The 26,989-nt window shown below is 36.3% G+C and overlaps 1 protein-coding gene across 2 annotated transcripts; it reads right to left on the bottom strand.

Moving 5' to 3' along the window:
- Window positions 1–1,147: 1,147 nt before the first annotated feature.
- Window positions 1,148–26,344, bottom strand: LOC113053056 (voltage-dependent L-type calcium channel subunit beta-4-like). Of its 2 annotated transcripts, XM_026217708.1 has the most exons (14): window positions 26,131–26,344; window positions 23,351–23,434; window positions 8,445–8,561; window positions 7,083–7,205; window positions 6,864–6,991; window positions 5,693–5,769; window positions 5,263–5,282; window positions 5,014–5,094; window positions 3,670–3,728; window positions 3,472–3,581; window positions 3,185–3,336; window positions 2,971–3,066; window positions 2,517–2,702; window positions 1,148–1,872 (listed from the first exon to the last, which is right to left on the bottom strand). In XM_026217708.1, exons 1-14 carry the CDS (start codon window positions 26,191–26,193, stop codon window positions 1,609–1,611), a joined length of 1,560 nt encoding a protein of 519 aa, XP_026073493.1. In that variant the 5' UTR covers window positions 26,194–26,344; the 3' UTR covers window positions 1,148–1,608. The 2 variants fall into 2 exon arrangements, with proteins under 2 accessions (XP_026073493.1, XP_026073494.1); XM_026217709.1 differs by lacking the exons at window positions 23,351–23,434; window positions 26,131–26,344 and adding an exon at window positions 16,334–16,673.
- Between the last annotated feature and the right edge of the window lie 645 nt (window positions 26,345–26,989).

The following is a 26,989-nucleotide window of genomic DNA, read 5'->3' on the forward strand; positions in this document are numbered from 1 at the left end:
TTTTCAAAAACTTGCACTTTTATTTCAAAAGTTTGCATTTTCAGGCCCCCAAAAGGCCATTGTCACGTAAATGAATGGCCAAAATGCTTAAAACATTGTTTGCACTTTAAGGTGTCTTTGTTAAAGTGTAATTATACATTTAAGTACTCAGTAATATTAATTAACAACATGTACTTACTATATTGTTATGGTTAGGATTAGGGTTTGGTTTAGGGTTACTTGCATGCACGTATGCATTATTAATTGTTATTATAATAGTAAGTACATGTAACAAGGCCACCTTAAAATAAAGTGTTACCAAAACATTTTCCATTTTTAGTTGAAAATGGTGTTGAGTAAACACTCCCTCAGTGACAGAATGGGTTTCCACTCAGTTGCCACATATTTTAATGACACAGGCTACTCTGCTGTTTCGCTCAGAAAACAAGAGTGTGATATGAGCTGAACAAAACCCCTGAGAATCTCCCAAAACATGCTCAGGTCACATTTCACCAAAAATAAATAAATAAATAAAACCCCTTACATAGCATAAAAATAATATGTATAGTATTTTAACCATTATTTTGAAATGAAAGGCACCACAACAAATACTATTATGATGCATAATTCTTTACAATATAAACAAAAAAATCTTACGTTTTTTTATTGCAGAAATTAAAAAAGAGGAGATAATGGTCCTAAAACACACTTCATTGTATTGTTTATACTTATATTTATTTGCAAATTAAGATATTTTTTTCTTCTGATTTTTGTGTGAAACATAATCTGGTAATCTTGTAAGGCTTCATGAGGTACGTTCTTTTACTATTACAACCAAGTGATAAAGTAATTTCAAATGCTAAAATCTACCTGATATTGGTATTCCGGCATCATTTTTGCAACAACATCCCACTCGTAGGCCCAGGCAAAGCGCTGAGTGAACTACAGGCATTATGGTCTATGTAAAAAGGGATAATTTGGTGCTATCATTTGTGTTCTGCTCAGAAAAGTGTGTTGACTATTTGCAGATATCATTATGAAAATAGACAGCGGGAAAATAAACCTCTTGGAGTTTGGCACCTATGAAGAATTCCTGCTTCGTACCTGAGGCTGTTTGGGCAAAAAAGAGACCATCTAACATAAATACTAAGACAGGAAGAAACAAAACAGCAAATGCATTCCACTGGCTACTGAAATCTTGCTAAAAAAAGGCTCTGTGCTGATTGGCTCTCGGCACTGTTGAGCATTTCTGCATGCCGACACTAGTTCAGGGTGAAAATTAACATGACATAAAGAAAAGTCCTGCAAATATAGACTGTGCAGGGCTTTGGTTAGGCCTCTACCAGGTGAAATTTGATGGACCAGATGGTACTATAGCTTTCATTTCTCCAGGAACGCATCTTTACTTAACCACTGCAGAAAAAATCAGCACCTCCAACTGCCTGATAAGAGATGATGCAAAAGGGCTGCAAACAACTGCCTTACAAAGACGGAACAGGTGCTCAGATTCATGCTTTTAGTACGGTTTCCACTTGTTTCAGAGTAGACGCAATTCACTCCATTTTCAGAAAGGGTTTACACAATTACACGAGTTTTATCTCATAGCTCTGGCTCTAGTGGTTTGGACGTTTAAAGTCTGTGCCGTGATTCATTACTGTAGCCCCCGGGGGAGCCCTGGTTGCGGTGAGGTTTGTATGCATCTTGATAGGGATCCTGGTAGTCCTCCTCTACCAGAGGGTAGTGGTCTCGACTTAGCTGGGAGCTGGAGGACAGGCGGTTATGACTCTTCTTTTGCTGCTCGTTGTTGTGGTAGTTCTCGTCGGAGGTCATCAAGCTGTGCCGCTCCATTGGAGAGTTGTCACTGATATGATTGCTGTTTTTATTTCTTTGGCTCTGTTGAAAGGTTACTGATGTTAGCAACGGAACCAACATAGTACAATTCAAAATAAATACAAATTAATACTTTCAGAGGAACATACAGACATACAGTAAGTCAAAAATTTCTTTAGAAAAACATTTGTTAAAAAGGGTCATATAAAATAACTTAATTTTAAGCACACATAAACATAATATTTGGTAACACTTTATTTTAGTGTGTCCTTGTTTCAAGTTACATAGACTTTTGTACTCCTGTACTGTTATTATACTATTATAACAACAATTAATTATGCATTTATACATGCAAGTAACCCTAAGCCAAACCAAATCCTTACCCTAAGTACATGTAGTTAATTAATATTACTCAGTGCTTATATGTATAATTACACTGTAACAAGGACACCTTAAAATAAATTGTAATCTAATATTTGAGTTTACTTAATTTTTTACCATTCTATGAGCATGTTTTGTTCCTGAAATTTCATGCAAATCTCCAGTAATCTCTGAAATCTCCAGTTCATTCCTGTGGTAAATTATGTTGTATAATGCTTGTGATGGCAACAGTAAACAAGGGGGTGGAGCTTAGCAAGGAGTTCCCACACATTTTAATCAGCATCTTTTTATTTTTATTTAAAACTGAGTTCCAAGTCTCCACTCACCTGTAGTCCAGAGACGGCTGTGGGGTACGGTGAGAGCACAGTGGATCCCAGGTTGCGGCCCAGCAGAGGGTTCAGAGGAGTGCTGAGGGAAGTGTGAGTTGCCCGCCAATAGGCCTCCAGATACTCAGTCAGATGTTCACATGCATCCTCGAGCTGGTTCTCATCCAAAATTATGTCAAACATTTCCTGGAACAGGGCAGGAACAGCAATGTAGTCAGTGTGTGTGTTTTTTTTTTTATGTCAAATGCTACATTTTCAATGTCTTCCATTCAACCACCTCACTCTTTTTCTTTTTTACTCAAATAATATCAGGCTTGCAGAACATAACATTGTGCATAAAGATTCAAAAACGACTTACTGACCCATAACTGCTGAGGGATAGTGTATTTCAGATTATGAAAGAATAAAGGGTAAAACAGAAGAATTGGTCTGTTATGTTATTCTGGATACTCACTGGAGGACATTGAGCTAATTTGTCTGCTGCCACCAGTTGTACATTTAAATGCTTGCTTTGAGACTTCCCTCGTGATTTGATCAGCCGATGCAATACCTGTAAGCACGCACATGCAATAACTATTGACAATCATTTAACTAACAGATATTGTTAATACGTTGTTACATAATACATGGTTAATAAAGTTTTTAATGAAGAAATTCAAACTTGTTACCTTGGGAGAAGACACTTTGACATGGACAATAATGGGAGCTAAAGAAGTCTTGATGAGCTGGGCTGGATGGTTGATCGTGTCGGCATCCAGCACAACCAGCTGAAGGGATCTGGCCAATTCAAAGATTCGCTCGATCTCACTCTGAACCTCCGCTGTCGGAAAGAGGAAACATTCAGCATGATGTCAACATGATGCTGATTTAGAAGCAGTAAACATGTCCAACATTAATTACTTAACTTGAATTCAATTAGAAATGCTCAATGGCAAATAAATATAAGCTGGCATACCCAGGTTGGATCTGGTGTTGGATCTCTCAATGATAGCTCTCTTACTAGGGTTATTCAGTACAGTTCTTTTGGCCAAAGAGATGTCTGCGGTTACTCTTGTGATTGATATCCTGCAATTAGGAAATAAATGTAGTGAAATCTACCACAGGTACAGCAAAGTTATTTAAAATCCACAGCAGATTAAAAGCTGTCCCTCACCTGCCTTCAAACCTGTGTTTCAGGAAGTCAAAGAGTGCTTTCTGCATCATATCTGTCACCTGTGTTCATACCCATGGGGACAAGAGAGTAAACACTATTATGAGCAGTTGTGTTTCGAATGATTTGTAATGATTTATTGGAAAAGTTGAGGAATATATCTACTTTACTTCAACAGCATCCAGCAAGGTAATAACAAATAAGTGCAGTCTGTCCTAAAGTAGTTCACCCCCCAAAAAATTTGGTTTACTCATTCCATACCATTTAATATGTAGGTGAGTTTGTTTCTTCATCAGAACAGAATTGGAAAAATGTAGCATTACCTCACTTACTCACCAACGGATCTTCTGCAGTGAATGGGTGCCGCCAGAATGAGAGTCCAAAACAGCTGAAAAAAAACCATCATAATATTCGACAAGTAATCCACATCACTCCAGTCTGTCAGTAAACGTCTTGAAGTTAAAAAAAAGCTGCATGTTTGTAAGAAACAAATCCATCAATAATGCGCACAAAATCATAATAACATTTCCTCCTGTTGTCCTCTCACATCAAAATCCACAGATATATTTTTAAAAAACTGTTTTGGACTGTTTTCGCTTGCATTCTGTGATTGATCTGTGCCTATTTCTCACTTGATTCAGACAAGACAATAATATTAGAGATAGAGTACTCATATTTTAGCTGTAAGCAATACTGAGAAGAAACAAAATGGATCTTGGTGGATTTGTGGATTACAAACATGCAGATGTTCGCTTAACAAGACATTAATTGATGGACTAGAGTTAGTAGGATTACTTGTGGATTATTGTGATGCTTTTATTCTGACGGCACCCATTCACCGCAGAGGATCCACTGGTAAGCAAGTGATGTAATGCTTCCAAATCTGTTCTGATGAAGAAACAAACTCATCTTGGGAGAACTAATCTTTCAAATCATTTTTGTAACAAAGCAGAGCAGAACATACTGTATATTCTTGAATAATGAGCTGAAATGTTTAAACAGAGCTGTTTATCTTTCACAAATCATTCATGATGTACGCTCCAAGATGTATGACTAGAGATTTAGTCTAATATGGAGATGGTTCATGCTAACACACTTGTCAAGCTGATTTCAGGGATGGTTGTTATGTTTTTTTCCCCCTCAGTTTCTAATTTGAAACCATGCTCCATTTTTGAGACTGGCATGTTGTACCCAGAAGGTTGTTGCCTTGGCAACTCTGCTTGGAGATGATGACTGCTATTCAGTGACAAACCGACATCCCCTCTCGCTTGCTGCTTAAGAAGTGATGCCCTGGTTACCATGTCTAAATATATACATGCATACACCATAAGGATTGGGGAGGCCTACCTCATACCCCTTAAGTGATGGTCCAACTAAGACCACCGGCCTCATGGAGGGGACCACATCGTATGGAGGAATGTGCTCGGCCTGCAATATAACAGAGATTTAGACGAGGAACAATATGCTGTTTTTTTTCAATAGCCCCATACAGATTACTGCATGAACACAGCAATAGCTCGAAACAGCAGTTTATTACAATAGTAGGACTATTACGTATAATTGATAGAACTGACAAATAAAATACAGTTAACTCACCACTTTCTGTTTCTGTTTACCTGAAAAAGAGGAGTTTTAAAAAGTAGATTTAAACAAGCCACAAAACAATACATCAAAATCAGGTGCATCTTTTCTCTATTTAAAATATTTAAAAAAATCTAAATGTTTCAGTGCATAGCATTAGGCCTGTATGTTTTTTTTATTATAATATACTAAATGTCACTGGGCAACCCAGCTTCTACATATTGTGTATCTCAGCCAAATTTGTTTTGTGTTAAGGGGTATTAACAATTTTGACACTTCATATCTTGCAATAACAGCCTTAAAAAGGACAGACAAGTTTTTCTCTCAGTTGCTACTGGAAAATATCCATCTATTCATTCCTTAATTTCAGATACATTCTATAAAACCAGTCTATAAGTCAGAAGTGAACTGGAACCCTTCACTGAGTCTGAAGACTGAAGCTGACCTGCAGAAGCAGGGTTGGGCTTGAAGGTGCCTGAAACCTCCTCACCCAGGCTGGAAGAGGAGTTCCCACTGGACTTCCTATAGGAATAAAGAACAGGGAAAGGTGTTAATTAAGGATATACATTTACTTGGTAGCACTTTATTTTACAGTCCTGTTCCTCATGTACATACTATGTACTTATTATAGTTATTACAATAACTATGTAATATCTTGGTACTAACCCTGAACCTACCCCTAAGCCTAACCCTACCCCATTGTAGTTAACTTGTGTTACCAGAACTTTCTTAGATAAATACACTGTAAGTACACTATAAGTACATGTTAGTACACGTACTGTGAAATAAAGTGCAACCATTAACTTTAACATATACATGTACATATATATATATATATATATATATATATATACTACCTAATAGATAAAAAAAGCTTTCAAAACTAAAATATGAGCTCATCACATTGCATGTCTAATTGGAATCCAGTTATGTTCTCAAAAATAAATCATTTGTAATGTTTTTAAATTAATTTTGCATTAAATACCCTTGCAGTAAGATCAAGTTGGGCATTTTTTATGTAATTTTGTGTCAACATTTGGACAGCCTGAGGCGAGACAAAGATGTTAGTAGCTAGATTATGCTATAATGTCAACACTTTATTCATCTTTGTTATTGTATTTAAGGTAAATAATAAGTAAATGTATTGAATGATGTATTTGAAATCACTATTTTAGACATACTACGTTTTTCCTTTAAGGAAAGAACAGAAAAGTGCAAATGTCTTTGTCCTTTAAACCCAAACATTTCATTTGAGAGAGTGGTGAGGTATGACTGCTGCGTGACTCAACACTGCTGATCACTTCTGTTTAGAAAGAACGCAGTATCTCATTCAAAGCATTCGTGTGTCATTTATCTTTCAATTAACACCTACGTACAACTATGACCGATCATGCTCAGTATTTAAAAGGACATTACTCCAATTACATAATAAGCTGTCTCATGAATAAATACCCATCCAGTGTTCTACATATAACAAATGCTACAACGAACAATGAGGTATTTGTAATCATTCTGAAGTTTAGTTTTTTACATTTGAACAGTAGTCTTCAAAACTGTTTAAGGTTCAGTGTTCACTCATTCCTTATATATTCCCCTTGTAAGGCAGTCAGTTTTACCCATGGAAGCGACCCCTTTTTTGCTCCTGCTGTAAGCGAATGTTCTCTAGTTTTAAGGGACTGGGGATGAAACCGATATCACAACCTTCCTTCACCAGTCGCCCAATCCACCAGTCATTGTTGTACTTCTGTGGAAATACGCAGAGGACAAAGAAATGTGTTTAAAGTTATAAATAGATACAGCTAGACAGGCTCTCATTAAATAAATGACCTCTTCACCTCCTTGATATGAAGGAAGTCTTTAACATCAAAGGAAATGGCAGTGCCGGAGACAGGAACATCCTCATCCAGGGCACCGCAGTAGCTGACATTTGTCTTCACGGCAAAGGCCACTGCTTTGGCCTGAGACAGATTTAAACACATATAGATTAATAGTAACTCAGTGCAGTTTTAATTACCATTTGTGCTTGAGCAACCTGACAATAGAAACTAATTACCTCTAAGGGTGTGTTCACAATTTTTATGTTTAGTTCGATCAAAACGAACTCTGGTGCAACTGCTCTGTTAATGTGGTTCATTTAAGTAATTGTGAATGCTGCAATCCGAACCCTGGTGGGCACCAAACAAGCCAAGCCATTCCAAACAAACTCTCGTGCAGTTCAAATGAAATATGAATGCAACACTGGCCAAATACTGTCCCTCTAATAAAAAGATGGGACGCTATGTGACATGATTTGATGACGTGGATGAGTGGTGTATCTAAAACAAAATGAGCAGAGGGCAAGCATGGAGCAATGAGGAGGTAAGGTGCCTTTTATGAGCTCTATGTGAGTTTGCAGGTGGTGAAAATTAAAATCATAAGTACACGCACCAATAAGTGGTACTAGGCATTAGGTGTGTTGGACTTTAAGCAGCACTGAGCAGACAGATCGGTGAATGGGAACTAGGGTGGGGCGGTGTCCACCAAATTGGCAATGGACAATGTCTACTGTGAAACTTTGTGATGGACGATGACATCAGGGTTGGGGTTAGGGGTGTGACACAAATAACACGTTTTACGTTGCCGCTAAAAGGTTACCCGCTTGGTAGCAGTGGCCTTTTGCATTATGATCATAAAAGTTCACTTACCACATACACAGACTAAGGAGAAATATCTGATAGGACGATGGTGAATGATTTGCAGATCCTGAGCACTAATCTTGTCAAATGTGTGGTAAGTACTGCAGCTCATAGTATAGAGTCCTTGTAATCGTGAGTCTTACGGGGGGTGGGGGTGTTATTTGAATCCCGATGTCAGGTTAACATCGTGATGTCTGTCAGCCATTGGCGATGGACGATGGCATCATCTATAGGCCCAGCCCTATTAGGTACTTTGATGTCATACACGAAATATACATCATTCAATCAGGTTGTGAATGTATCAGTATGGCTTTAGGTTCTGTATCTTTAGGTTCGCTGTCAAAAATGTGTGAACGCTTAGGACCAAATGTATAGTTTTCTTTTTTGGTCCGGACCGAACAAACTAAGAGAACTGAACTACAAGTGTGAACGCTCCCTAAAATAGTTTCTACAATTTGCTGTTTTAAAAATTGAGAAAAAACATAGGTACAGTACAGGTAGCTCTGGCTAAGACAGTCTGACCTTTGCCCTCTCCAGCTGAACGGTGGCTTGCTGTTCTTTCTCCTGCCGGCCGCTCTGCTCCTCATCCAGAGAGACATCTGAGTCGGACGGTCTGCTAGTATAAGAATCGGCGGAACCCTGCACACACATTGTGAATTCTTATCAAATTATTGCCATTTACACAAAGGCACATTTAAAAAGTGTAATTAAAGTGAACGTGAAAGATGTAAAACAATCACAAGAACCCTAAACTATATCTAGAATTATGCATGATTTACAGTGGGTGTGTGCTACACCAAACAAAGAATGAGTGGGAGGAATAACTTTTACTTCTGCTTGTACATAATGACAAATATTTGTATTACACACAAAGTAATTATATTATTTTATGTAAATGTATTGTATTGTAAATGTATTAATTGCAGTGCATCAAGCAGAAGCTAATAAAGATAATCTTTCATGTTAAAGGTTTTGAAAAAATGTTACGTAAACCCTAACAGCTGTAATAGCTACATTATATTAAACACAAAAAGACGAAGATTAAGACAAAGGTTTATAAAGTCTTTGATCCAACACACAGAGTAGCATAAACACAAACAAGACCGGACACACTTGAACTATGGATAATAAACCTCACACCTGAACAAAATGACACAACTCAATGAGGGGGAACGGTGCAAGAAGAAAACAAAGTTTAAACTGAATGACATGAGGCAACAGCACAGACGGCATTAAAATAGAGGCAGCAGTAATAGTGAAATGACACATTATCAAGGAGAATGTAGCAAACATAAATTGATTTTTGGGCTTGGGAGAATAAATGTTGGTTAAATCTAAAAGGGCATCACTGTATCACTGCTATATTTCTTCAGTCACAGAATAAAAAGACAATTTCTGATTATTAAAGTTAGTGCTTTAATTCAGCCATTCAGCACTACATACACTATACAATAAATTATTAACAAAATATTACAGTTTTACTGGTAAGCATAAGAGACATCTTCCAAAAAATTTCAGTCCACAAACAAATATAAAAAAACATAAATGATACAGATAAATTACTAGAAATCCACCATAACTTGCAGCTTGCATTCTTAGGAACCTGAAACTATGAGTACAGAGTTGAATTCCTGTTAGACACTTCATACAGTATCACAAACAGAGGACAAGGCAGATGTGATCTTATCAAAGAAACCCACTCTGGTGAGAGTGAAGTAAACATGTCTAAGGCTGACTTCACAGTGTTTCTAAAGCTGACTAAACATGTGCAGGTGTTGATGAACAGGCTGATGGAAGCATTGAAGAAATCAGCCAGATCAAAGACAAAATGACTGAAGCTGACAGCCTCGAATCAGAACTATGGATGCCTTGGTTAAAAATATTATAGGGAATGAAAAAGAGAGAGCGAATGGATCAAACGTTCCATAAGAAAGACAAATCCCAAAGAGCTCTCTTTAAAATATCTATTTCTTCACCTAGAAAGCAATGAAATTAAATGGAGAGCAATTTGACCCTTCAAGCATCTGCTTCTTATTTTCCTGAGGAAAAAATATCCTCGTAATCACAAAGAAAATTACTAAATGTGCTCAGATTTACAAAAATATGCAAGTCTGCAAATTATTTGATTATGAACTAAAACATTTCTCATCCAATTCTTCCAAGAAAACATAATCTTACTATGAGCAATGATAACCATATTAATTTATAGCAGTGTAGGTCAATAATATTTTTATGTCTATTTTTATTTCCCCAAAACAATTAATACAGAATTACTACATTAAAACTAAAGATATATGCATAAATTGTTTTTTTTTTTCTCTGAATAGCAGGGAACTACTGACAAATGGATGTGGTGAGATTCTTAAACCAGAATGGTAGTTTATTGAGAGCAAGAGACGTAATGAACACAAGAGCAACATGTGCTTTGATCTGCTAATTTAAAAGACTGTGCTCAAAGCTAACAGTTGCCTTGAAGGTTTATTAACCCTTTAGTTGAGTCACATAAGAACAACTAATCTCATAATCCACTAGTATACTCTTTATCAATGCAATACAGTAATCCAGCATTTGATACAGACCTTTTTTTTTTTTTTTACTGTACATGTCATTAAATGAATGTTAAAATCTACTGAATATGCGGGTTAATTACTTCATTCCTCAGTAAAAACAGTACATTACTTGACTTTGGCATGACGCAAAACAGATATCTTCAATACTGTTAAATTCACCTGTACATTTCAATAATATATCTCATGCATATGTAAAATGTATTATATTATTAAAATGTAAAATAAATCTTTTCTATTTAACTATATTTTCTGAATTGATGGCAAGGCAGTGTCACATTATCCAAATCATTTATAGGCTGGTTTGGTGATTCTTATTAATGTTGAGAACAGTTGTGCTGCTTAATATTTTTGTAGAAACAGTGAGACTTTTTTCAGGATAATTGATAAATAGAATGTTCAATAGGAAAATAATGTATTAAAAATAAATTATACTAAAATATATATATGCATTTGAGGATGTTGCAGCTAAATCTTTCTCACAAAAGGTCCAAGGTTAGGTTCATTCCTACAGCCACCATCTTTATTTTATGAGTGGTCTATCTGATCTGGTCCTGTCTTGCAGAAGAAAGGTTGAACAGATTGCAATTCCATTTTGTGCTGCTAGCACAGAAAATAAAAGACAATTAATCTTCTATACTGGCAAAAAAATCAAAGAACCTTAATATTAAACAAGGGACCCAAAGACAGATAAAGGGCTGAAGGAAGAACAAAGACAGTTCAGTGGAACCCAGATGCCAACACACAAGCACACAAACGGCACGTGCCTGATCAGAGAATCTGACTCCATTCGTGGCATCTCCTCAAAGGTACACTGAGACACTCATCGTGTCTAACTGTATATCATCACTTTGGCAAGCTCACGGTTATTCACTTTTGCCATGAAAGATGTCTCTAGCACTGTGGGAGATGAAGCAAGTGGATGAAAGGTGCACAAGATGTGTCATTCTTTTTTTAAGCAACTTAGCAACTAAGGATGACACAATTATTGTAAATGGTAGCTGCTAAAAGGCCAGTTTCGACCAACTCAGAATTGGTTCTGATCTACATACCTAGTGGACTAGCAAAACCAGCAGTATCTCTAGATCTCCATCTCTGTTCACTTGACGACTAGACATCATTAGACACTTCAGTTTTTAAGCTCACAACCCTGGCAAGCACAATGCCCTCACACTACATCATGGACCTCCACGGCCAGGGAAGTCATGTGACCAGTGTTACATAAGGTGATGTGCACTGAGGCGAGTAAAGTGACAGGAGCTGCATCTGCTCTCGATGACATCAAAGCCCCTGTGATTCATCCTCGCCACACCTCTTTCCATCTTCTCATTCTCCAGCACTCATTAGGACCACTGGACCATCAAACTATTTGGTTTAATACTGCAACACAAACAGTCTGAATCTTTAAACTGAGCTGATGCACAATGACTTTTATGAGTCAACAAACACTCATATATGATGGCCCATCATTACATATGCATGTGTTTCTGTATTATATTCTCCAGTGGATCTGATCTAAAAAACAAAAAACAAAACAAAACAATGCTACTGTAAATGCAAATATGATGCAACTGATCATATAAACATGCATATGGCAAAAAGTAAAGCTTTGTTTCTTGTGAAATATTTAGAAGAATGTCGGCATCCAAATAGTTTCTGCTCCCATTTGGATACAATGCTGGTATCCAAATGATTTTGGGCATTTACAGAATCTGCAGTCAGGCAATCACTTCACATTACACTCTGTGGCCAGCTGGTTTGCTTCCTCTGTGCTGCAGACTCAGCGATACTGATGGTTGGATGGAGAGAGATAGCAGGGTGCATGACGGGGAACATTTCCCCAGCAGATGATTGCACAGTTCCTCTTTCTCAGGCTGCCAGCACACTTCAAACTGAGGTCAAATATTTCATTTTCAAGCAATGAATGGTTCAACTGGTAAATGGTTATCGTTTTACATATAGTCTTGTGTAAATTATTCATTTAAAAAATATTAAAATATTTGATTAACTATTGAATTTGAAATGCATTTTCAATATTTCAAATAATCTTTGAATATTGTGAAAGTGTCACCATATTTGCCATATCATGTTTGACATGACACATAGATGAGAGGGTCATAAATACATTCATCTACCTTTAATCCCATTGGAGAACTTCCCAGAAAGGACTACTGAGTAAACTTTATGAATTGTGTGATGCTGAGTCAAATTAAAATATTCAGTACATGCACTTTACGAGATAAATTGGATTTTTTCCCCCATGTATTCTACATGTGTCTGATTTCTAGGAAGTTGCACTAACATAAGCTCTTCTTCACTGGTTTCTTATACAGATATTTATACTTACTCGTTCAAACAGATGAAGACTGTAGATTAACTTGGGAATGTAATATTTAAATAATTATACTTCCCATAACAAAGCTGAAAATGTATACTGATCTCAAACTTGTTACATCAGAATGAAACAAATCAATTTCTTTCAAACAGGCTTTCAGATACACACATGCTTTAGGAGGAGATAAAAAAAACCTTAATATGGAAATGTCCGGAGACACATTAGAATATCTTACTCAAGCACTCAGTTTAGCATGAATGCCCACGGAAATTATTTCTGTGACTAGACTATCACAACCTACTTAGCAGCAAGACAGTTTTATAAATGATCCAACTGATGTTTATTTATCACCACATAGCAAAATCTATTAACCTTTCAACTTCAGAAGGAGCCATGAATAAAACATAACAAGAAAAAGAAAAAGAGAAGGAAAACTATCTATAATATATTAATACTTCCCCAATTATATTTATTTAAAGGGGCCATTTCATATTTATTTTTTCCCCTAAAAAACCCCCACCATTTCTACATCTTGGTTACAATTGATTTTCTCTTCGGAGTGTGGAGAGCATTGAGTTCTGTAAGTCAATGTTTACTTATACTCTGTTATCATAACAAAACGTGAAAATTATTTTTTTCATCATATGAATCCTGCATATATATGCTGTTTATTCACACACACACACACACACACACACACACACACACACACACACACACACACAATACAAACAGAGAATTATAATGGATTAGAATACTGTATTTAAGAATCCCTTTTAAGAAAGATTTAAGCTAACATCTGGAGACAATTTTGTCCCCAAATGAAAGTATATAGACAAGTAAACCCCCCCACACACAATGGCTGAACCACATGCAGCTTTCATGTACTCTGCCTCAGTACATACACCATTATCTAACCACTTCAAGTGTGTAGGCTTGGGTTTGTCAAGCCACACATTCCGCTTATCTTTTTAGCTTAGACTGCACGCCATGAACATTTGCCTGTGATGCCAGTGAGTCTTAGAGCATTTGGGACATTCAAAGTCCACTATGCTGGCAGATCCTTGCACTGTATTTCTTTCAAAACAAGAGCAGATAAATCAGTCAGTGAAAAAGCATCCTCCTGTGAGCAGATATGCAGATGAATCATGAGGGCTAAGGACTAATGCAGGCAAGAGCAGTGGTTAATTACAGATAAATCTCTCCACAACACAGCATGAGATCACTACCATTTAGGGTCACATCTGATGAAAGCAAATACTAAAGAGATGACGATGAAAGCTTTGTGTTAGTAATTTTAAAATCTGACTAAACTGATCTTTAAATCAGTTGCTTTCAACTGGTGGGCTGCAATCCAAAATTGGAATTGAGTCCTTGAACTGTTAGCTTGAAAACAGCATGTTAGTGAATTGCTCTGTCTGATTTGTGAACTGGTTGCAAACTTCAAAGAATCACTTACAGATGCAGTCATTACTAGTTCTAGATTGACAGGAAATTCATTTTCATTTTGAGGAAAACTTATGCTTTGACTGTTCTAATTTAGTCCAATTTAGTTAACAATTCCCTGAAAATAAATAGTTGAAAAGAACAATCACTATCATCCATTCTTCTCAAAAACTTTTACCTTAAAACTATACCGAAAAACAGTAGCATTGAAATGGTTGCTTGAAACTTATGCAGTTTCTTATTTTAGAAAGCAATTCCAAATATAACAGTGTGGATCTAGTTTGCACAATTAGACTAAAAATAGTGGGACACCATCAATGTCATAAATATAAAAAAAACTGGATACACTAAAACAATTACACGCAATGAATAGTTCCCGCCTTAACCCTCCATTACTTTTAATATTCATAAGCTGTAATGGAAGAGGAGAAAAGAAAGGCAGACACAATTAGACCACAAGGCTATATTAAGATCATTAGAGGCCACCAGATCTGAGCTACTTTGTCATTATTTCAGTCTTACGACATCATTTCCATGATATTTCTGCACCATATAATTCCAGAGAAAATACTTGCTGCGGGGTATTAAATTGTCCTCCAGACAAATTAAACAGCTTCTCAGTATTTCACAGCAGAGAACAGATACTTTGTACCAGACGGACAGATTTTCTGTCCAATTGTTTTGTAAGGCTGTTAGACAGTCATTGACTGGTTTAAAGGTGAAAACGTACAGTTAATGGTAAACACACAACATATTCATCCCATTTTTTGTCACAAGATGACACATAATGAATATATATATATATATATATATTTAAATATCCTTCCTGTTCAAAACTAAACTAAACCCATAGATAATAATTATTTATATAATATTTTATGTTTCTCACTTAGGCTAAATCAAGCGTTTAATTTTGAAAAATGTGATAATGATGAACGAAAACTACAAGCAAAAAAATGTATGGACATAATGCAGGAGGTGCTGGTCCTAGCATCCACACAATTATGATTTTTGTCAAGGTTTATGAAAAAAAGACTTGCTTTTCTCAGAGCATCATTGGTCTAATTAATAATACCAAAGTACAAAAAAAAGGCCTTCCTTCAAACCAATTACCATTTCTCAACAGCAAACTTCTAATAATGAAAATTGCAAAAGTGGTAGTGTGATGATCACCAAAAAATGTGTTTTTCCTGTCTTATGTTCTTCCAAAAGAAAGTCATACAGGTTTGGAAAAGGGTGACATCATTTTAAGTTTGGGTGAATCTTCTGAGGAACATAAATTATATTTTGAGATTTGTTTCAATGCAAGTCAGTGGGCTCCAATGTCGTTTGGTTCTCAGAGTTCTTCAACATATCTTTTCTGTTAAGTTAGGTCATATGGCCCAAAAATAATATTGATTAATTTTCCATCTCTTGACTTTTCCCAGTGGTAACACTGAGTGGTTTGTGATACATGTTAACAAACAAGGCTGCATCACAAAGAGCAACAAATACATCTCTTGTTGTAAAGTGCTGAAATTTGAGACCAGTTAAAATAAGGAAACTGGCCTTGATTTTTGGTTGTAACCAGTACTGCTACTTCCATGGGACTCGTTTATATCTGATCTAATAATGCTAATTAAATGAGCCCTCCATTACAAGCAGAAACAAAGTGCCACTTTAAGCAAGCGTTCCTTTTGAGTATAGCTGTAAATCCGACAAAAACAACAATGCATGCAAGCTAAGAGGGTCTAAACCAGCAAGCAGTGTGGCATTATTAGTGACAGCTCAATGATACGGAATAACAGGCTACCACAACAGCTGACTGATGCTCTCCCCCGACTGCCTCTTCCACGATGCGTCTGAGAAACAGAGCGTGGTTTGGAGGAAGAGTGGAGGTGACAGTGAAACAAAACCCATACACATGCACACACGCATAAGGATCCTCTCCCCTCCCCCAAAACACTCACTGGGACCAGTAGCACCATCTATGAGCTGAATTCCTCCAGCCATCCTCAGAGCATTTGTGTGAGCATGCATTCATTGAATAGCCCATGAAGATACACATATAGACCCTTACTCACCGCCTCAGAGTCTTCAAATCCATGCAGGTACAAATTGTCGTACATGGAGGTCTGATATTCCCAAGGGTTCACCTTAATGATCAAATGCAAATGTGGGATAAGGAAGCTCCAGTGAGAGTACGTCTAACAGGGCTCTCTTATAATCCCCTTTCCCACAGAAAGACCACCGAAGGAGGAATGTCAAGCAGACGGCAGTCGCCCCTTTCACTCCTGAAGCCAGCGTATTGTATTAATGAGGATGAAGCTTGATCGATCACATAATAGAGAAGTGGGGCTCTCTCGAGAGGCTGCAGAGACCTGGCATTTTATCAAGCTTCCACAAACAGTGCAGGAAAACAGAAGCTGATGACAAAGCAGTGAGTCTGTCTTCTGATTGGCTGAGAGGAGCTCCAGTAAGAAAGAACAAGTGCTCTCTTCTGTTGACTGTTAAAAGAGGAGGAGAAGGGGTCTGCATGGTACTGACAGCATTCCACTCCTTGACCACTGGGTTATCTGCAATTTTTCCTTGCAATTTCAATTTTAGACCATCTTGGATCTCACCTCTTTGCATTTCATCTCTTTCTTTCATCCATGTTCACATATAAACTGAACAATGCATTTCAAAATTCATGCATAAGTTCACGTACACTGTAAAAAGAATAGTGTATGAAAAATGAGAGCTTGACATGATAGTATTGAGCCAGATCATTCTTTACCAGGGGTATCAATACCTCTGCTTGTGTAAATATATGCCCATGAATGTGGAGAAGCTATAAAACACCAGTCGGTCACTGGGACAAGAGTATATAGGAGGTCATTCCACCAGGAGGGAATTGCAGCTATTTTCCCTTACCTGTGCATCTTTTAAATATTACATTTTTAAATTAATTCATCATTGCTCCAACAAAATTCATTATGTCCCTGGACAAACAAAATAAATTGAGACATATTTCCATAGAGATTGATGTAACATTAAAAATGAAAATTTTGAAGGTTGTTTTGCATTTTTAATTCTGCTATTGTGACTATATAATATTTCCCTTGATACTCCAGCTCCTATAAAAAAAATTATAATAAGAAAACCAATCAGGTCTTTTCAAGTAATTACATGGAAATGAACTGACAGTGTTGCTGTTAATTAATCAGGACTCTCTTGAGTATAAAACTCTGGCACACATTGCCCCCTGTAGTTCACAACGCACATCTACAACATGCCTGCTTTTCTACTCGATGAAACAAATTATTGAGTAAAAAATTACACATCTGACAAAACACTCAACTCTTTAATTTACCCCTACCCCTTTAATAAAATAAACTCACGAAAAGTCCATAGACATCAAAAGAGAACAAGAGCAGTCAATACTTTTCTGCTTCAACTGGATCAACCTACAAGCATATGATGAGATAATAATGCAAAATATATTATTAACAATAATGACATACTGAGAGAATGAGTAGTTTTCATGATATGAAATATTTACACCCTACCAATAAAATAATCTTACTGTTATAGATTATGTTTTGTAAAATATACATGCATAATTCAAATAGTTAGTATGTCACTTTACACGAAATACTCCTTTTAGTTCACCCAAATTTTCTAATTTAATTTGAACCTTTTTTCTTCTTTGATTTACGGTGAATCAGCTATAGGAATAAAATAGCAGATAAAACAAAACAAATGCCTTTTACTGAATAAAGTGTATCTTAATATCCTTATGATTTTTGTTTCATTTTAATGCTTAACTGTTATTTGAATAGCTGTAATAATTCCACAAAGAACCCACTTGCTTTGTTGTGATTGTTGATTATGCGCCTTGTTTCCTGATTCCATTATTTCATTTAGTCAGGAAAATCTCTAAAATCTGATATGTCAACATCTGATCATCAAACCAACAGTCATGCTAATCCGGCCCACTGCACAGGAGGGAAGCAAGAAATAAATGAATTACTAAAGAGTTTAGCCATGTGACCTATAGCAGCAAGATAAATAATTTATACGAGCTCCCAATGATCAGGATTTTTAAATGTGTTATAATAGATTAATACAACAACAGCAACAACTTCCAATGGCTAGAGTTAACAAATCATTTGAAATCTGTCTACATCAAAATAGGGTTGTTTCAGCCATAAATTCATGAAAATTGTTTACATACTTGATTATTACCTGCAGTTTTGTCTTTAACCTTGATCTCAGCAGGTTTTAATCACCCTTGGATTTTTTTTCACCACATTTGAGCAGATCTCTAAGACACATACATGTTCAGAAGCAAGACGTTTCCTCTCAGCACTACCTTATGCTCTATAATAAGCTTTTACATACATCAGGAGATGCATAGATTTTTTTCCCTAAGAATTTGGAAGTATGCTTTAACATCAAACAATAAAAACAAACTGTACACAAACTATACAAAAAGTCTGAATCTGAGGTTCTCATTAATGATTCTTGGTTCTTTGTTATGATCACACTTACATTTACATTAATTCATTTAGCAGATGCTTTAATCCAAAGAGATTGACAAATGAGGACAGTGGAAGCAATCAAAAACAACAAAAAGAGCAATGATATATAAGTGCTATAACAAGTCTCAGTTAGCTTAACACAGTACATGTAGCAAAGGTTTTTAAATAATATAATAAATAAAAAAGAAAACAGAATAGAAAAAGAATAGAGCAAGCTAGTGTTAGAGGTCTTATATATACATATATATATACACACATATATATATATATATATATATATATATATATATATATGTATGTATATATGTATATGTATATGTATATATATATATGTATATGTATATATATATATATATATATATATATATGTACATAATTATAAATATATATATATATATATACATTCATACACACACACACACACACACAGACACACACACACACAGACACACACACACATAATTGCATAATAAACTAAAAGAAAATAGAATTAGATTTTTTTTTTTTTAAGAATAGAATTAGAATAGTGAGTGCTAAAGTTAGAGAGTCAAATAAAGATGGAAGAGATGGGTTTTAATCTGATTCTTAAGAGTTGGCCAAGGACTTGGATTGAGTTCCCCAGGAGGGAACATTTAATTTAAGAGTCCGTAAAAGTGAGTTTGTGCTTCTTTAGGATGGCACAATAAAGTGACATTTACTTGGAGAACGCAAGCTTCTAGAGGGCATATACGTCGGAAGTAATACATTTAGGTAAATGGGTGCAGAGCCAGTGGTAGTTTTGTAGGCAAACATCAATGCCTTGAATTTTATGCGAGCTGCTATTGGTAGCCAGGGCAAATTGATAAACAGATGTGTGACGTGTATTCTTTTTGGCTCATTAAAGTTCTGGATTAATTGTAAAGGTGTGATAGAACTGGCTGGAAGACCTGACAAAAGAGCATTGCAATAGTCCAGTTTGGACAGAACAAGAGCTGGAACAAGGAGTTGTGCAGCATGTTTCAAAAGAAAGGGTCTGATCTTCTTGATGTTGAATAAAGCAGGATCAGACAGTTTTAGCAATGTGGTCTGAGAAAATCGGCTGGTCATCAATCATAATTCCAAGGCTTCTGTCTGTTTTTGAAGGAGTTATGGTTGATGTGCCTAACTTGATGGTGAAATTGTGATGAAACGATGGGTTTGCTGGAACCACAAGCAGTTCTGTCTTGGCAAGGTTAAGTTGAAGGTGATGGTCCATCATCCTGCAATTGTCTGTTAGACAACCTGAGATGCAAGTAGCTACCGTCGGGTCATCAGGATGGAATGAGAGGTAGAGTTGAGTGTCATCAGCATAGCAGTGGTATGAAAAGCCATGTTTCTGAATGATAGAATCTAATGATGCCATGTAGACAGAGAAGAGAAGTGGTCCAAGAACTGAGCCCTGAGGCACCCCAGTAGTTAGATGCTGTAACTTGGACAGCTCACCTCTCCAAGATACTTTGAAGGACCTATCTTATAGGTAAGACTCAAACCACTGAAGTGTGGTTCCTGAGATGCCCTTTGCCAGTAGGGTTGATAGGAGGATCTGGTGGTTAACCGTGTCAAAAGCAGCAGACAGATCAAGCAGCATAAGTACTGAAGATTTGGATTCCGCGCTTGCCAGTCTTACTGTGCGTTCACACCGCCCGCGTCGAGAGCGTCATTAATCACTCTTGCCGCTCTGCTCACGACTCTGCAGAAAGATTCGTGAGCGCTCAGACGCTCTGACATAGATCGAATGCTTATTTTGTATTTAAAGTGGCCGCAAAGCAAACAAGCTTGTTGATCTCGTGCAGACTAACCACAAGGAGGGTAACGTTATGTTAACTTCATTAAATATTGTTGTGGACGAAATATTAAGATCTTTTACTTAAAATGAACAATCTCAGACACCTTGGTCCACGTATTACTTTTAATGAATTTTTTATGTCCCTGTACGCAAACAGGGACACATCATAGATTATTGCAAACGCGAAACAGCAATAATAAACCTATCCTCCATTGTGCTTGGGAACTAATGTGGTCGGAGCTGCGTTCTCTGGAATCCTCTCAAGCAGTGGACTTTTACTTTCCGATTGGTTGCTGCCCAACCGCGTCAAAGCTCATTACCATAAAGTTGCCTTGATTTCAACTCTTCTTGACGCTCTCAACGGCCAAGTCGTGCCGCGCCGCTACTCGCCGCTGCTCGACGCCGGCTTACATTGAAAATTAATGACTTCCGGCCACTTTGACGCTCTCGATGCCGGCGGTGTGAACGCACAGTTAGGGCTTCAACAACTGAGAGCAAGGCAGTCTCAGTTGAATGTCTACTTCTGAAGCCAGATTGGTTGCTGTCAAGGAGGTTGTCCTGTGTGAGAAATGCAGAGACTTGGTTGAACACAGATCGTTCAAGTGTTTTACAATTTTAAAAATATATACATATGCAAACTTTATAAAGTAGGGTATCCTCAATGACGGGTCTTATTTGTGAAACCACCTCAACTGTATGTCCAGAAATAGAGTGTCCTGGAAGTCAGTCAAAGAGCTGAATTCCCAAGGTTCTTTGGGGACCTAGATTCTGTAATCATTTGCAGATAGACTGCAGCATACGCTGCACACATAAGATGATTGAATATACTAAAATGTTAAAGCTGTTTCTTCATTACAGTTCTAATGAAATTGCAACTAACCGTTCATTCATTAAAAATATGGAAAAAAGTTTATAAAAGAAATTATAGAAATGCTAAAAAGAGATGATTACTAGTTCTATATATATATTGCAGCATAAAAATAAGTTGCCATTTTTTCTGGAAAAATAAATGTAAAAATTCATCCAGCATAAATTAAATACTTGTTCATTTGTTAAGTTACCCTACCATATACAGTAAAATATATACAATTTATTTTAAGACAACTAAATTAATAAAAAAAATAAAAAGAGCAAACTATTTCCATATTTTATGGAAAAATATTGTTAAAATTGTTTACATTTTGACTTAATAAAGTAATAATTCATCTGAAAAGAGGCATTAGCTGTGCAAATAAATTATATTTATTTATTTTTAAAGATGTTTCTTCTTATAAATAAATAAATCTAAAATATAAATCAGTACCAAAATGCCATCATATAGTACTTGAAACATCGCTGTCAAATGTAAAAACAACTTCTACAGTAAATGCTGTTTGGTCACATAGAAATAAAGGCTTACTTCTGTCCACATTATGATTTAATACAACGCTTTTGCCTTACAACAGCACAGACTCTGCAGGCAATAGTATAGTGCTCAAACATGTGAACAAGGTTAGATTCAGGGACAGCTAGAAATGTCACATTGCAGGCATCAAGGTCATTGATTTCCCCTGGGATAATTTCTTCTGGGCAAACTCAAATATCTAGATGTATCTGACAACTAGGATTACATCATATTTCCATTAGGAAAATGGACTCTATGATTTCATATTGCATGTGCTGAAAGAATATTTACAGGCTTGATTTCATTTTGACTCCAAATCTTTTTTTTGAGATGTTATCAGCTCTATTTAAATAAATATCAAATAAGTTCAGTTGGAGAGGTAGCCATGAGCAATTCATATTCATCTGATGACAGCGAGAATTCGTCTGTTGCTTGGAAACGAAATGACCTGTTCAAAAAGCTGCACAAGAGTATAATTCTTTGAAAATCACACTAAATATATACAGTGGGTATAGAAAAGAATCACCTCCCTTTACAATAATCAGATTTGTTGCTTTGCAGTCTGAAATGAAGACGGAAAAAGTTTTTTGTTTTATCCATATGCATTTACTCAGTGCAACTTATAACATCCAAGTAAAAGATATAACACAAACATGCCAGAAAAAATAAAAACCAAAAAAACAGAATCGCTGAGTTGGAAAAAAGGATCACTCCCTCCTAAAAATGACCTGTTAACCTTTAATGGCACACAAAGCCATTTGACTTCAGCTGTGGTCATTCTGATTAGCTCAGCATGAAAAGAGCTTTCCTCTAACATGTCAGTCCTTGGCAGTGCAACTGAAGCAAACAATCAACTATGGGTTGCGAGGCACTGTCAAAAGATTCTCTGGGATAAAATTGTGGACAGGCACAAGTCAGGAGCTTGATACACTTTTTTTAAAATACTTTATCAAAGCCTAGAAGCACAGTGAATTCTATTATTAAATAGTTTCCACTGCAGTACTACATATAATGTGATTCAACATGTGACACGTTTTGAACATATGAATCATGATGCAAAGATTCAAATGAGTCATCTGCAATGAGTAACAACTCTCCAAGTGGGAGCAGGTTGTATTCATTGGCAGATTTGACAGAAATATGTATTATGGATAAATGCGAAATCGTTGGCTTCTATAAAATATATTACATAACCCAGTTTTGCACATGGAAAGTGGATAGTCAATTATCCACTGAGAATATTAGTCACTTTTCAAAACTCTTTAAAAAAGGTACCCTTGAAATGTCTCGAACTAAATAGTTCAATTCATTGCAAAACAAAAGCAAGTGTGAGAGTGTGAGAGCCATATAACAAAAGACATTATATTTCCATAATCTCCCCTCTCACCTGGCGAAGGATGAAGCTGGTTGATGTTGTACTGCCGTCGGATCTCTTAAGTCGACTGCGCTGCGAGTAGGTGCCTCTGTTCACCTATGGCAAAAGAACAAGATATTAATCTATTTCTCTTCTACCGGCAGAACAAAGACACTTTCATACACACACAAACACCCACATAGCCCACCGCAACACTGTCAGAGGGGTCTCAATGGGCTTAGTTAGCTATAGAACTTACTGTCAGAATCAAATGAACTGGCAAAGCATTTCAACAAATCATTGCTTGCATTATATGGAAGCATATGGGTAGCAATATTCAATTTGGGATGTAATATGCAAAATGACAATGCAATATGTAAAATGACAATGCATTTCTGTATTGACATTTACATTTTCCAATACATTTGTGCAACATTTGGTGCAAAATGAAAATGAAATTACATAATTTTCATTTGCCATTTCATACACCAGTTTTGATATGTAAAATGAATACAAATTTTAACACTTTATAAGTTGCAAAATTAACATAAAAATGTATTACAGAAATGATTAGATATGTATAACACGTTCAAGCAAAAACTGTGGCAAAATGATCATTTAAATGCTATTTTTCTAAAATGCATTAACACTCTCAGTCAAAACACTTACGATTGCATTTTCATTCAATGTCCCGTGATGAATGTAGCAAAATTCAATGTGCACATTGAAAATGCATTCCGAGCCGATCATGTCTCCGCCTCCTCCCACTACGTCAATCACTGCGTGAACAAGGCAGGGCTTGCAGAAGGTCAAGAGACTCAAATCTTAATTAGAGGATTCAATTGAGAGAACATGGATAAGACAGTTGGTCCATGTAAGTTTTGATCATTTCAGTTTATGGCTTCAATATTTTATTCGCACTTGTGGGCGGAGCTGAAACGCTGCTTTCATCTGATTGTTCGAATCGCTCCACCTTCAGCTCGGTCTTATCATTCTTTCAGGCAAAATAAGAGTCAGTGCGAGTGAAGCACTGTAATGTCTGAAACCACCGCTCACTGTTAATTAGCATAATATTTGAATCAGATGTAGCTGAGCACATAATTTGTGCTGCTCGGAATGCATTTTCAATGTGCACATTGAATTTTGCTACATTCATTGCAGGACATTGAATGAAAATGCAATCGTTAAGTGTCTTACTGTGAGTGTTAATGCATTTAAGAAAAATAGCATTTAAATGATCATTTTGCCACAGTTTTTGCTTGAACATGTTAGACATATCTAATCATTTCTGTAATACATTTTCATTTTAATTTTGCAACTTATGAAGCGTTAAAATTAGTATTCATTTTACATATTAAAACTGGTGTATGAAATGGCAAATGAAAATTATGTAATTTAATTTTCATTTTGCACCAAATGTTGCACAGATGTATTGGAAAATGTAAATGTAAATACAGAAATGCATTGTCATTTTACATATTGCATTGTCATTTTGCATATTACATCCCAAACTGAATATTGCTACCCATATGCTTCCACAGCATTAATCATCGTTGTTTTGTGCTTCAGTATGAAACCTACAGCTAAATACAGCAGACATGAGGATCTTTGACCTATCCTGGGTAAAAGCTTGGACGGATAAGGAGGGTTTATTGAGACAGATGTCAAGGCGCATCACCACGAAGAAGCTGAACTCTGCAGAGACACATAGACATCAATGCAATGTGTTGAGCAGTCGAAACTGCCCTTCAGTATGGCTGGCTGCAATGCAGTCCTACATCGACCAACTTCTGAGTAGATCATGCGGTTGAAATATATAGCTGGTTGAACTGAACGGATGTTTACAGTAGATTTTTGTGCAAGAAATGCATGGTGAAATGTAAATGTGATGGCCATCTGCTGCATAAAAAGCACTGATGCTTACAAACTGGGTCAGGTCATGTGTCCTTTAGAGGGAAATCAATGAGAACATGAATTATTTAGCAGCCTAATTAAATAGCAATAGATCAAACTGACATCCATTCATTTTTAGCACATTCTGGATTTACACCTTTGGTATTAATGATCCTTTTAATTGTATAGTTAGCCTGTGTGGAGTAAAGTTCACCCCAAGAAGAATATTTTCTCTTTATTTACTCACCTATATGACTTTCTTGCTTCAGCAGAACACAAAAGGAAGTGACCGACTCACTATTTACTAACACTGTTTTGTAAAAAATACAATGAGAGTAAATGGTAGGCTGTCAGTCCCTAACATCTTTTTACACGGCAAGAAAAAAGTAATTTGAGTTTGGAACATCATCAGGGTGAGCAAATTTTTGTTCAGGTGTATTGTTCATTTAAACTATTATTCCACATAATGCATAGGTTTAAAATATAAAACACAAAACACACGAATGTTACCGGGACTCTTCCACAGATTGTTGACTACTTACTATGTTAATAACTATTTTTTTTTTATACATTGTAACATGTTATTCCTTCATGTACCTTAGAACCATCCAAATACAGTATATGAAAATTCCATCTGTAGCAACAATAAATGTAACAATATTATAAACATATATATATATATAATCTTCAACATATGACACCTTTTAAACATATGGGAATATTCAAATAGGCTATTCAAATGAGTCATTTACTGTGAGTAAAAAACCCTTCAAACAGGAACATTTTGTCATTGTTGGCAGATTTGAAAGAAATATGAGTATTATGGATCAGTTTAAAGTCGTTTGACCCTATACACACAAACACAACTGTGTGTTTGGTGCAGCTTCCCATCGCATTATCGCCTTCTCCCGCGTTCCTACCTGAAAAATGGGCTTCTGAACCCCGTCGCCTATCCCGTGTCGGGTGTAGATGTGACGGGACATTTCTGCGAGTTCATCGGTCCACGGAGGTGGCTGCCTCTCGGTCCCGGTCCACTGGCTCGGCGGAGGAGGATACTGAAGTGTTTGCTCCAGTTTCGCTGTGGTGTCCGCGGTCCGAGGACGAGGTTTGTGCGCGCTCGTCAGCGAGTGCTGTGCAGTGTAGTGTATAGACAGACGCAGCGCGCGCGGTCACCACTAGAGCAGCATCACGAGCTACTGTACAGTGAAGCAGCTCAACAGAGGTCATGAAAGACACATTTTCATATCGAATGAAATGGTTTATTCTTTATTTTCATATTTTGTGAAATGGTTTATTCAACAATAAAATAATAATTAATAAGTTAATACACGAGGTGCTAGGAATATTTTCAAAACCTTCTCACTTGCCATCTAACGTTATGTAATTTAAGACAAAAAAAAATAAATAAATAAATAAAACATAAAAAAATGTAATTAGTTGACTGTATACCATAAAAAAATGTCTTAATATGATTACTGTAAGATCAAATGTTTAAGGTGATAAAAAAATTGTAAATTTTGTGTAGTTGCAAGAGACTGTTGGAAGGCAGTGCAGCCAAATGAATACCTTCATTACCTATTCTGATGTTGTTCTCTTACTCAATAATTAAAATGATTATACTGTAAAATGAATGCTAATGTAATGTGTGACCCATTTTATTAATAACAACCATTTTAATAAAGTATCTCAGTGTCCTCCTAGGTATTGACTGATCAGAATATGAGATGAAAAACAAGAGAATTACTGAAGGGCATGTCTTTTTTAAGAGCCGACAAGGAA

This window comes from Carassius auratus, chromosome 34, assembly GCF_003368295.1.
Source record: "Carassius auratus strain Wakin chromosome 34, ASM336829v1, whole genome shotgun sequence".
NCBI classification, from domain to species: domain Eukaryota; kingdom Metazoa; phylum Chordata; class Actinopteri; order Cypriniformes; family Cyprinidae; genus Carassius; species Carassius auratus.

Bases quoted from the DNA above. Each gene is read 5' to 3' on its own strand.
- LOC113053056 (XM_026217708.1), bottom strand. From the start codon at position 26,193: ATGTCCCGTCACATCTACACCCGACACGGGATAGGCGACGGGGTTCAG. The intron at 8,562-23,350 runs GTGAGAGGGGAG...ATGTGTGTGCAG, and splicing joins CCAGCTTCATCCTTCGCCAG to GGTTCCGCCGATTCTTATAC. The intron at 3,729-5,013 runs GTAGGCCTCCCC...GTATGAACACAG, and splicing joins CATCACTTAAGGGGTATGAG to GTGACAGATATGATGCAGAA.